Source organism: Saccopteryx bilineata, chromosome X (assembly GCF_036850765.1).
Source record: "Saccopteryx bilineata isolate mSacBil1 chromosome X, mSacBil1_pri_phased_curated, whole genome shotgun sequence".
Lineage (NCBI taxonomy): Eukaryota > Metazoa > Chordata > Mammalia > Chiroptera > Emballonuridae > Saccopteryx > Saccopteryx bilineata.
The window spans coordinates 134,941,969-134,955,242 of NC_089502.1; the positions used below are offsets into that span (position 1 = coordinate 134,941,969).

Genomic DNA, 13,274 nt, shown 5'->3' on the forward strand with positions numbered 1-13,274 from the left:
TCAGGGTTGCGCCCCGGCCCCGCCCCCGCCCCGCCCCCGCCCGCCCCACCCCGCCCAAACCTCACCTGGTAACTGCTCACCTCGCGCCCCAAGCGGGATCAGCTGCTCCCCTCGCTGCCCGCCCGGAGAGGGCGGGGGCCAGTGCCGTTCCGCGCACACCCTTCACGCGAGGACTCTTCTTTGGCCCTCCGCTCTGGCTGGGAGGGAGACCCACCTGGAGAATGGCGCTTTTCAAGGGGGCGGGGAAGACGGGGGTGTTTTCTCCCTAGGATGCTGGAGCAGGTGTTTTGCCCACCGGACGCCTTGCCCTTCCACGCCTGGGAAATTGCTTCCCTTTTCCACTGCAGTACTACTTAACTCCTAAAAACCTAAGGGATAGAGATCTTCATAGGAATGGGGTCCCAGTGGTTTCCCATAGCGTTCAGGGTGGTGACCATTAGGCCACTTTCTGAAGGATGGCTCACACCTGGAGTTGAGCCTTAAAAAAGAATAACGTCGATTAGGGTTAACTGCTAGAATAATAGGAGTAAAGAAGGAGCTGGGAAGAATCGTACATGTGCATGCATTAAGCCTCGCTAGGAAACACTAACCCAAAGAAAAAAATTAGTCCAGGGTTATACACTAATAAAAAAATACGTTTTAAAAATTGATTTAGTATATATAGAACTTTCACCCCAAATAGTTTTATTTTAATTAAAAACAGAAAACATCTCGAAAAACAGCACTGATGATATATACTTAGGTATTTTGGTCAACTAAAATAAGGGACCAAGGACAGGAAAAGAGATGGTTAAGAAGGGGGGTAGATACATAAGAAGAAGAAAGAAAAACTGTCAATTCATTAATGAGGGCCAAAGTAATATGTCCCTTTCGGAATCTAAAGAAATGAAATAGAGGAGAGGATAGACTCCAAAAGCAGGAACTTCTTACCTCTTCACTGAGTTTCCCTTATGACGTTTTGCTTCAGACCTGCCAGAAGAAAATTAAGGCAGTAGAAGGCTTGGGACAAGAACACAGGAAAGATAGTTAAGTTAGGAGCAGCAAAGACTAACTTAGCTGGGGGGTTTCCATTTCAAAATCTCATCACCATTGTATTTTCCATAACTCTAGTACCTTCTCAGGAAAACTGGAAGCCAAGAGATCATGTTTATTCTCTCCCAACGTTCCCAGTTGTACTCAGGCTTCCCTGAGAACGGCCCACCATTCTAACAGAGGTAATAAATAAATAAAATTAAAACACAGGGACCCAACCCAGGCTGGATAGCTCGGTGTGTTAAGAGTGTTGACCAGAAGCACACAGGACACAGGTTGCCAGTTCGATCTCCGGTCAGGGCACATACAGGAACAGACCAATGCTCCTGTTTCTCTCCTGCCCTTCCTCTCTGGCTTAAACCAAGAAATAAAACTAAATTTAAAAGGGGGGGACCCACTCTTAGTGATAAATGACAAGCCCTACTTTTCCCTTGCAACTTCTGTGAAAAGAAATGTGAGGTATAATTCCTAACATCGGTGCAGTTCAAAGCTGCACTACCTCCTTTAAGCCTCACAGTAACCCTGTGAGATAGGCTGGGAAAACATTTTCATCTCAATTTTGCACATGAGAAAATGGATGCAGAGATGGTGTGATTTGCCCAACTGAATACTAGATTCAGAGCTGATCTGCATTCCTTAACTCAGTTTAGTAAGTTTGACAGTTATTTCTTAAGCACCAGATACTGCTTGAGATGAGTAGAAATTCCTACATCTGTGCCTATCAATCCATCAAATCAACAGTTACTGGAAGAACAGGGAGTACTGTGTCACCCAGGAGCACTGTGACGCATTCAAAAAATACAAGGTGTGTTGCTTTCAAGGAGTCTGCAGCCTCACTGGAAATAACAGAACACAAAAATAAAAACAAACAACAAAAGACAATATATAATTAAGTGCTAAATTGTGTGGGAGTTTAGAGATGAGAAAAAATCCATAACCTGGGGCTCAGCCAGGAAAGTCTGACAAAGGGTCCCAAGATGGATGTTGACGACCAGGCAGGACTGGCGAGATAAAGGAACAGGAGAGGTAGGATCATGGGACCGGGAGGAACCCCAGAGACTTGCCAAGGAAGTGGTGGGGGAGGGACAGCAGGGGGAGGGGCGGGGGGAAGGGGCAGCCCCGGCGGGCTCTGGGATGTCAGAAATGAAGCTGCTCAGTACTGGACGGGTGGACGAGAGGCACACCCAGAGCGACCCAACAGCAGTGATGTTTAAACAGAACACAGGAGGGAAAACGGCATTTTGAAAATGTTTTAATATCTAAGGAATGACAAGTACTGTTCTTTACTTCTACAACAGCTTTTTTAATACAAAAAAATAGTTACAAACTTCAAAATAAACACAGGATAAAAATATAAAAGCTATAAACATTTATATCTGTTAAGGCTGACAATAAACAAGAAAATTTTAAAATTTATTTATACTCTTACAGTTCTAAACTTATAACACTTGTTTCGGCTCCATTGTGGTCAGAAAAGCCAGAATGAGAGATTACATATTCAGGAATAGCCAAGAGACAGTCTTTAAGTTATGTTTTTTCATTTGCATCCAGCATCAGTGCCCCGCATGAAGAGTACCACAAACTTGGAACAAGGTACTAGTTACCTATAGGGAAGAGTTGTCTAAAGCCGAGGTTGGGAAACGAGGACCAGTGGCCTGGTTTTGTATGGCTCACAAGCTAAGAATGGGTTTTACATTTTCTTAAATGGTTGAAAAAAAATAGTGCTGTAGGACACATTAAAATGATATAAAACTTACATTTTGGTATCCATAAGCAAAGTTGTATTGTAACAGTCATGTCCATTCGTTTATGTGTTGTCTGTGGTTGTTTATATATTACTATGGCGGAGTTGGGTCACTGCCTAAAATATTTACTCTGGCCCTTTATGGAAAAATATTTGCTGACTCTTGTTCTAAAGTATGAAGACCTAATAGTGTCTGATACCTAAAGCCGATCTTTGGGTCACCTGCGAGGGGCACTATGGAGCACTGACAATAAAAATAGGGGCACTATTCTATTTGGCTTCTCTGAACTTCAGAATTTTCATGAGTGCTACTGAGCTACTTTAGATTTTATTTCAGAGACTGCTGAACATTAAAAAGTACTTATGAAAGGACTGACCATTGTACAGTAGCCCCCTTACCCACGGTTTCCCTTTCCATGGGTTCAGTTACCCTGTCAACCGTGGTCCAAAAATATTAATTGGAAAACTCCAGAAACAAACAACTCATACATTTTAAACTGTGTGTCATTTTGACTAACATGACGAAATCTTGCGCCATGCTGCCTAGGAGGTGCGTTTGCCTTGGTCCAGTGTCTCCGCACCAGCTCCACTCCTCGCCGCGCCACCTCACTCACTCAGCAGCTCTCTGAGTTAGCAGAGGACTGCAGCATCGCAGTGCGTGGGTTCCAATCACCCTTTTAGTAGCCTAACACTGTGGCACAGTGCTGACGCCACTCTCCTCACTTCCGTTCAAACACATTATCACAACAAGGGTGAATAAAGTACAGTAAGGTATTCTGAGGAAGACCACATTCACATAACTTATATGGGTATAACTGTCCTGTTCTCTTACGAGTTATTTTTGTTACCCTTTTACTGTGCCCAACTTATAACTGAAGCTTTATCACAGGTATAAATGCATAGGGGAACACATAGTATATATAGGTAGAGTTCAGTACTATCTGCAGTTCCAGGCACTCACTGGGGGGCCTGGAACATAGCCCCACAGAACAGGGGGGACTAGTGTAAACATTCAATAATCACTTGTTCTGCTATATTTTAACTTTTTTTCTTTTTTTGCTGGAAGTGAAGAAAGGTAGATCTTTAACAGTGTGAGAGGGAAGTCTACTGCCCCGGCCACATCTTTCCATGAGAAAATTTCTTCTCCACCCCCAGGAAGGAATATGGATCAAGTAACGTTACTGCTTCCCCAGCTCCTCTCACTCCTCTTCTCCAAGGAAGAAGTGATGGAAAGGAGAGATTGAGCATTCCTGGTTCCAACAGTGTCTCTGTCCCTGTCCGTCTCCCTCCATCTCTCTCTGTTCCTCTCTCACTCATGTCTCTCTCCGCCCCTCCCTCCCTCTGTCCCTACTACCATCGCCCGAGTTCTGCTGCCTTCAGAGAGGACTCCACTCTATCACTGCCTTCACGTGGAAAGGACACCTAGCTTGGGCCTCTCTACTCCCACTCGCAAAATTTGGTGGGTATAAGACATCAGTTTCCTTTCAGCTTCCTAGGTAAGGGCCTGTGCTGTAGATGCTCTCTGAGGTGGGGAAGGAATGGGGTAGCAAGAGTAAGAAGCCTGACTGTGACCACAAACCCAGTCGGAATGTCCAGTGCAACTCCAGCAACAATGAAGCTGATGGCCACATGGACCTCAGCCAATTTGTTCTACACTCCCAGAAAAGAGAAGGACTGGAGTACTTGCACCTCCATATGCTCTACAAACCACTACTAACGAAGGAACCTTACAAGTTACTGTCTCCCATAAAACTAGTTTTGAACATTGGTCAAATTATGCCCTGTATCCATCCGTGTCGTGTGTGTGTGTGTGTGTGTGTGTGTGAGAGAGAGAGAGAGAGACACAGAGAGAGAGACAGAGAGACAGAGAGACAGAGAGACAGAGAGAGAAGGAGGGAGGGAGAGAGAGAGAAGGAAAAGAAGAGGGAGAGAGGAGGGAGGGAGAGGAGGGAGAGAGGAGGGAGGGAGAAGAGGGAGAGAGGAGGGAGAGGAGGAAGGGAGAGGAGGGAGGGAGGGAGGGAAAGGAGGAGGGAGAAAAGAGGGAGAGAGGAAGAGAGAGAGAGAAGGAAAAGAAGGGAGGGAGAGAGGAGGGAGGGAGAGGAGGGAGAGGAGGAAGGGAGAGGAGGGAGGGAGGGAGGGAGGGAAAGGAGGAGGGAGAAAAGAGGGAGAGAGGAAGAGAGAGACAGAGAGACAGAGAGAGACAGAGAGAGAGAGAATGTGCCTTCATTCTTTCTATACCACCTCCATCCTCAGAAGCAAAAGCTTGGCAAATTGCGGTCACTGTTCTCAAGGAACAGTTTGTTCTCAGCAGCCCCGCTGGCCTCTTTTGTAAGTTATCAGACTGTTCACCTTCTCCGTGGAAAGAAGGCTTTGGTAGCCCCGGGAATGGCTGAGCAGAAACGGTAAGAGCTTTCTGTGCACTGGGAAAGTACACTAGTTATGTCAGACAAGCTGGAGCCAACAGTTCTCACTACTCATTAACAATAGCAAGTTGTCCAACCTTGAGAAGGCAGCTTCCTGCTTTGTTTCCCTGAGCAGGATTTTGGGTAATAATTATCCTAGCCATATCCTTTCATGGTGCTTTTTAAAATGACCCATAATACTCAAACATACTTCAGAGCTTGTTTTTCCGTTTTAAGGGGTAAGAGAAAATTCTTTAGTTATTCAGCACTTTAGTCATCACAAATTTGAGCGAGAATTATTGATTAAATTGATAAAATTCTGAAAATCAAAATTTTTTCAGAAGTTATATTTCTGGGGAAAAAACATGGGGTTCACTAAATGAGTCAGGATAGTCTAACTACTGAAACAAGTAATAATGGTTTGTTTTTTGCTCATGTCACAGCCCAACAAGGGGCAGCATGGAGCGAGGTGTCATCCAGAGACACTATCTAGGAGTTCCTCCATCCCCTGCGACCTCAAAGTCCTCCACTAGATGCTGTGCACCTGACACCTATAAAAATAACAAGGGAGCTCAGAAGGGCTGGAAAGAATAATGCATGGAAGACTGCTTTCAGAGGGAGGCCAGGGCTAGAGGTAGCACATACTGCCTTTCCTTGCTTTCTACCGGTTAGAGCCAAGTCATGTGGTTGTACCAAACTACAAAGGAAATGTAGTCAAGCTGTATATGTAGGAAGAAGAAATGGGTTTGGAGAACATCTAGCCAGATCCTGACATAATTACCATGTAAAAAATTCAGGCCTATTGTAGACACTGTTAGCTCACTGCCAAGATTCCTCTCACCAGGTAACTCAGCCATCAGTGAGTGTTGTCTGGTAATGGCTCACAGCTGCTTATTTCCTTAAAGACTTCCCCTGGAACCAACCTGGAGCCGCTTTGGGGAGGTCACACCTTCACACCGCACACTGCCCAGCCCAACCAATGGCTGGATGACCGGAAATACAAAAAGCCAGCCCCTTGCCTCAAGGTGAGACCAACTTTGTGGTACAACTCATGCTCCAGAGAGCCCTGAGGAATCAGGCCAAGGCAAATCCCCTCCTGAGCCCACCTTCCTTAGCTCCTCCAGTCCCACGAGGCTTCCCTCACTCCCCTTTGCCTGAGACCTCACCCCCAACACAGCACTTCCACACATATCCATTTCAGTTTCTGCTCCCAGAGAACCCAGCCTGAGCCGGGCCTTTGTATCAGAGACTAATAGGGTTCACATCTCACAGAAAAAGCATTAGCAACGAAAGCTGATCTGTAAATATATGTCATCTCAGTAGAGTATATGCAGTATTACACTTAATAAACAAAGACTGCTCTTCCAGCACTGCAAACAGGATTCTTTTATGGTTAATACGGATTGTGGCCTTCTTCTTCTTTTTTGTTTCCTACCCTTTTCTGCTTTGACCAAGTTGATGTGGCTACTGGGTCATCTGGGATCTGAGTCTCGGTCTTGTAAGGCCAGAAATCACTTCTCTGGAGGTATGGCAATCCGAGAGAGAATGCAGGTGCGTAAGTAAGTCACAATTCCAGTTAACTGATTTCCGTCCACAGCAATATGTTCTATGAACTGTAACTCTCAGGCACATAGCACTTCCCTTCCAGGTGCATAAGTTTTCTCTGGAGATATTATTTTTTATTTGGGCAAGGGATATCCCAAATGTATTCTCCAACATCAGCATCAGCAGGTAAAACTACAGGGTTTTCTCTTATTAGTTTCACAGTGAGAAAGCCTCTAGTATGTCCTCTATGACAATAGCTACTTCACAGTGTAAACAGGTACTATTTTTTGTTCACTTACAATTCCAGAAGGAAAGGCACAACTTGGCAAAATATACATATATATTTGGATCCTAACTAAAGTCAGGTGCAAGAACTCAGAGACCAACTTTTGAGAACAGTCTTGATCTACATTTCCACATTGAGGGGGAAATTAGGGTCTTTCTTTCTTCTTCCTCATTAAACTGTTAGTGTACTGTTTGGTCATTTGCTTAATATTATATATACAAAAAAATTAATAATCCCAAAAACATCTTGAACATCAACACCCAGCTGCTCCCACAATACATCAACTCTTAGGTTTAAGACATGGACTAGGAACACTTCGGCACTCATAAAATAGGAAAATAGAGGCTAAGGTTACAAAAATAAAAAAAAAAATAAATGAGGTAGATAAATGAAAGTGTTCATACCAAGGACTTGCCTGTCCAAACTTCATAGCCTTCATGCAATTGGGGGAGGGGGGTGAGGGAGAGAAATCTTCATAATTACATTGCTCACAAAAAGAAGATATTTCAAAATGAATATGAAGTGATAAAATATTCTCTAATTTTTGTAAATGGTGTACTTGGTATAAATTACATCAAAAATTTATTAAAATTAGTATGTGAATCTATAATAAGAAACACACCGGCCTTGGCCTGTTGGCTCAGTGGATAGAGCATCGACCTGACATATGGACATCCTGGGTTTGGTTCCTGTTCAGGGCACACAGAAGAAATGACCATCTGTTTCCCTCCCCCTCTCCCCCTACTCTCCCTTTTTCCCTCCTGCAGCCAATGGTTCATTGGTTTGAGTGTTGACCCCTGGCACTGAGGATAGTTTGCTGGTTTGAGTGTCCACCTCAGGCACTAAAAAGAGCTCTGTTGATTTGAGCTTCAGCCCCAGAGAGGGATTGCCAGGTGGATTCTGGTTGGGGCACGTGTGGAAGTCTATCTCCCCTCCTCTTTCTTAAAAGAAAGAGAGAAACATGCTCTTCTGTGAGTTTCTTCAAGAATGAAAAACCCATTTCTTCAACAGAGTGAGTACTGGTGAACTAAATTAAGTCACCTAAGGTTACCTGTTCAGGTGCCAACCTGTTACGATGTTTAGGAAGAAGACAGTATCTGGAAAGCACAGGGAATCCATTGGCATCTCAGGGCTCCGACTGAACTGTATTTCAATAAGCAGCAACACACACATTGACTCCTTAAGGACTAAAGTCAGTCCATTTGAAGGCAATCTACTTATGGTTCCAAAGTTGAAGAAATTTTGTAATTCTACAACCTTAATTTAAAAAAAAAAAAGTACATTCAAAAAAGAAAAAAAAAAGTGGGTGCAGAATTGGGGGCATACAAAGCAGGTCCCTAAAGACGACAAAGCTTGTCCATTCACCACAGAAGTATACAGCATACACTTTCCAATTAGGCTAAACAATTGTCTTTTCCATTGTGGGTCAGTAAGTTCCAACTTGAAACAGGTGACAGTCTTTGGAAATAGTTACTCTTATCTTCTACAAAGGTTTTATGCATATAGTTTGTCGCAAGTAACAAAGCCACTTTGCAAGACCCGCTTCAAAATTTAACCAAAAAACCCCAGTTTGTATTTGTTTTAGTATAACTTTTCTTCTGTTTTTTGTTTGTGTATTTGTTTGCAAAGCAGCGTGACATCCCAATGGTAGGACTTGCCTGAGGTCACAACTGTAAATATCATTTGCACATCAGACAAAAAACAAACAGGAGGAGATGGGTTCTAAAAAAACAACAACAGCAAAACAACAAAAAAGGTCCAGTTCAAGAGCAGTCACTCTGCACTTCCCCTTCTGACTAGGTCTCCAGGAAGTGAGGACAGCGGTGTTTGGGAATGTCGTCAGCAGCACCTAGTTTTTCCACGTCGGCACTAATACCTGACCGAGAGCCATCTATCTTGAGCAGGTGATGTTGTTTTGTTTTGTTTTTTAGCCAGAGAGAGAGAGACAGAGAGAGAGAGAGAGAAGAGAGAGAACACAGACAGGAGGGAGAGAGATGAGAAGCATTAACTTGTAGTGGTGGCACTTTAGTTGTCCATTGATTGCTTCTCCTGCATGCCTTGACTCGGGGGCTCAAGACGAGCCAATGTCCCCTTGCTCGAGCCAGTGACCTTTGGGCTCAAGCCAGCAACCTTGGGATTCTGAACCTGGGTCCTCAGCATCCCAGACTGATGCTCTATCCACTGTGCCACCGCCTGGTCAGGTGAGACAGTGGTGTTACTGAGGACAGAGCTGGCCCCCAGGGAACCCGGAAGGGTAGGAAAGCCTACACGCTGGATCACAGAGATCTGGTTGGTCTTCATGGGCACACGACCATTGAGCATGGTGGTGTACTGGTTCCACACAACAGGGTTCACATTCACTGAAGGGGCCGTGATTTCCTGGGGAAACCTCACAGGGAGCCTCTTTCCATCTGGTCCTAACAAAGCCATGGGGTTCTCAATGGCCATTGCATTTCCACAATACGCAGCGCTATGGTTGGCCCCAGGTACCATATAGTGGACCGGCAAGTTGCCTTTGGTGGTGAAACTTCCCCCATATATATTACTCATGAAAGGTCTCTCCCCAGTGTAAGTCCTCTCAGGGATCTGAAGAGCACTGGCTGAGAAGTTCTTCCCGTACCATGTGCAGCCGGGTGGCTTGCCCTGTTGGCCTGGCTGGGCCACTATCAAAGGTGTCATGCTTGGAAACATGGTAGGGGGTCCAAATGCACTAGGCACTTCAAGTTTGACATGGTTTGGCTGGGCTCGAACAAATGCTGATGGCAGACTGCCCCAACCTTTCATCTCAGCGCGGCTGCTCTCTGCGCTCTCCATCTTGCCACCAGCAGCAGACTTGTACTGGATTCTGTCTGCTTGGCTGCTGGCCGGGGAGAGGGCCTGAAAGGGTGCGCTCTCCCGGACCTCTGGCCCTCGGTTCTGGTACTCCTGGTTTCCCACCACTGTGGATGGCAAGTTTTTGGTCAAGCCACCACTCTGCACCGAACTGTCTTCTCTGCTGCTCTGCCACTGCTGGGCCACAGGCGGAGGACCCACTTTCCCCAGGATATTTACGGGGGGCATCACGGTGTACCCTGGCATGGGCGATGCCGAGTGGATGCTGGGAAGATGCATAGGCACCTTCAAGGAGCTGCTGGGAGCATCCTGGGAGCCAACTTTGTGTACATCAATGCTTTTGACAACATCATCATGACGGATGGCACTTCTGCTGCCACTGTCACCACCCATCATCAGCTCAGGACCAGTAGGGTCACAGGGATTCTGCAGCAGGGGTGTTGTGGGAATCTGACCATCCATGTGCATCCGAATATGTTGCTGCAACATGACTGCGTTGGTAAACTTCTCCTGGCAGATGGGACACGAATGCTGTGTCTTTATGGATGTGTCGGCTTGGTGAGACCTGAAATGTGTCTCCAGGTTGTCTTTGGTGGAGAAGACTCTGTCACATACCGTACACTGAAATGGTCTCTGCCTGGTATGGGTGCGGTAATGCATTTTGAGGGAGCTTTCACAGCTTAAGACACGGTGGCAAATGAGACATTCAGTAGCGTCAGTGGTGGTCTTGTCTATATTCTCCACCAGCTGCTGCAACTTCAGGGTCTCTGACCCTGACTGAAGTGCACCTCTCTCTTGGAAGCCACCAACCCTTAGGGAATTATGGTTTGGCCCCATGCCAGAGGGTATGGCTCCATCCTCACATTCTAGTGAAGGCCTGGGCTGCGGGGCACTGGCCAGTGGGCCACCCATTAGATCTTTGGGGTTAGTCCCCCAAGAGAGATTCTGAGGTAGCCCTACACTGGGGGTCTCTGTTACCAGGACAGGTCGGCTGCCTAAAGAGAGACTTGATTCACCTACGGGGACAGGTACAGAGAGTGAATAGGGAACGTCAATGCCTGCCGCTATCTTGTCATGGAACTTGGCAAACGGCTGGGAGTTTGCCTTCTCCTGGAGATGCTGATGAAAGTGTACCCTGAGATCACCCTCGGTGGTGAACCGGTGACCACAAATAGAGCATACGAAAGGTCTCTGTCCAGTGTGAGAACGGAGGTGGGTCTGCAAGGACCTCTCAGTCCCAAAAACCTTGCTACAGTATTTGCACGTGTGCCTGTACCGGGCGGCCTCGTCTTTGGGTTTGACATCCACTGGGGATGGCTTCCCTTTCTGGGACGGGTCTAACGCCACAGTGGGAAAGGGGCTCTGGAAGAGCAAAGAGTCTGAAGATTGAGGTAGCAAAGCATAAGGGTGGCAGTTCGGTAGGACCTTTGACCCATCCGGCTTCAGGGTGAAGGACCCCAACCCTGACGACACACTGCTGGTAGTGGAAGAGTTGTTTACATGAGGTAGCCTGGCTTGTTTCAAGGTGTCCAGAGACAGACCTTGGCTTCCCGCTTTCTGACCGAGCAAAGCCAGAGCTGCAGAAACCTGCTGGGGCATATGGCTGCCCAAGGTCCTCAGGGTGTCGGCTCCCATCATACCGGACTGAAGCGCATGGTTGGCCCACATATTCACCTGAGCTCGGAGGTACTCAGTGAGTTGGATCTGCTGGAGCTGCTGCTGCTGTAGATCCTGGATCTGCTCCAGGACCCACGGGATATTGTTGGCACTGGGCACAGGGGTGGGGAGGGGGGCAGGCATTGGATCGGCTCTTCGCTGATTCACTGCCACCTTGGTGCCCGGTAGTGCTTGAAGAATGACATTAGTGTTGGTCACTTTGACTTTGGGTAAATAGCTTAAGTCCTGTGGTGTGAGTGGCAGGGTGGTCTTCGTCTTTGAGTACAAAGGAGACTCCACTCCTGGCTGCTCTTTCATGTCCGGTGAACTGCCACCATCCTCCCTGTGGCTGTCCTTACTGCTGGCACCATGGGGCTGGTGGCTCGGCATTGCCCTGAAGAAGTCTTCTGAAGGCACTGGCCCCTCGCTGTTGTTCATGATGAAGATAGGCTGATGTGTAGTGCAATTTGTCTTATGCTCTAAGAATGCAGGGAGGCTAAAGAATTCTCCACAGCATCTCTCACAGATGTGAGTCTCTTCCCGGCGAGGCCTCTTAGCTGTCACTTGGTCCCGATTCATGCCATCACCAGTCCCTGGGGGGCTCGTTGGAGCCCCCTGCTCCCCCGCAGCCGGCCCTGCTAGGGCCGCGTCTGCAGACTCCGGGGCCAGCTGCTGCGGCTGCTGCTCGCCCTGGTCTTTCTCCAAGTTCAGGTGCTTGGGTCTGGCCTGCTTGCGCCTCGACATGGTGTGAGTATCAGGGCGCCGGGCAAGCCACTGTTATTTGCCTAGTCCGCCACAAATTCCTGGAATTGGAGAGAAATTTTAAATAATAAAATTGCTTTTCAAATATAGGACCATAGAAACAAAGGGATTCACATGAAAAAACTTTTTCCATAGTCAAGGATGCTTCCAAATAGCATTTTAAGAAAAAGGAGCACATCTTAATCATGTAGAGCTCAATAAATGATTGATTTAAATTAAAGGGGGAATTAGAATTACTTGGAAACTACTAGAAATACAATGGAAAATTGTCTGTTCAAGATTTCCTTTACCACTAAATCTCCTTGTTTAAACCTACTTCCATGACATGATTTTATCTCAACTTCATGTTTTATTTACATTTTCACTCATTTCTTTCATTCTCTTCTCTAGGAGTCCAGCCAGTCACTAGATGTCCAAGATGGTGCACTCACAGGGCTGTTGACAGGAGGCCTCAGGCCCTCTTATGAAGACTCTATACAAGGCTGCATGAGTGGTTTCAGAACAAGGCAGCTGACTGCCCTCAGAGCTAGTGATCCAACACAGAGTGCTTCTGCAACCACACTATCTTCTTATGACCTAGCCTCAGAAGAGACACACCACTTCTGCCATATTCTATTTGTTAGAAACAAGTCACTAAGTCCAACTGACACTCAAGAGGAGACTTGAGCTCCAGTTCTTGAAAGGAATATCAAAGAACTTATGGATGCATTTTAAACCCATCATACAACTCTTCACAGAAATGGTTCCCAACTATTGTCTTCTCCTTCACAGCGTCACTGTCAAATTTGTCAAGTGCTATGGTTTTGAGTTGAAACTCATGCCAATCTATTTTATAACCTTATAATGGATTTTTAAAATTCATAAACATTATATTAGTTTATTAATCTTTTGCAGTAATTTTGGTTTTTAATTCAACTTAATGAGGTGACATGAATTAATAGGATCATATAGGTTTATATCTCTATGATATATCATCTGTATACTGCATTGTGCCCATCACCCAAAGTCAAACCTT

General features: G+C 46.1%; 1 protein-coding gene across 1 annotated transcript in view; it reads right to left on the reverse strand.

Annotated features, from left to right (window-relative positions):
- Window positions 1-7,921: 7,921 nt before the first annotated feature.
- LOC136316917 (sal-like protein 4) overlaps window positions 7,922-13,274 on the reverse strand; it is a 63,825-nt gene continuing 58,472 nt past the window's right edge. Inside the window, exons 5-6 of the mRNA XM_066249279.1 lie at window positions 9,200-12,300; window positions 7,922-8,904 (exon numbers count right to left, since the gene is read on the reverse strand). Coding sequence (XP_066105376.1) covers window positions 8,806-8,904; window positions 9,200-12,241 — 3,141 coding nt within the window. The 5' untranslated portion in view covers window positions 12,242-12,300 and the 3' untranslated portion in view covers window positions 7,922-8,805. The remainder of the gene's footprint in view (window positions 8,905-9,199; window positions 12,301-13,274) is intronic.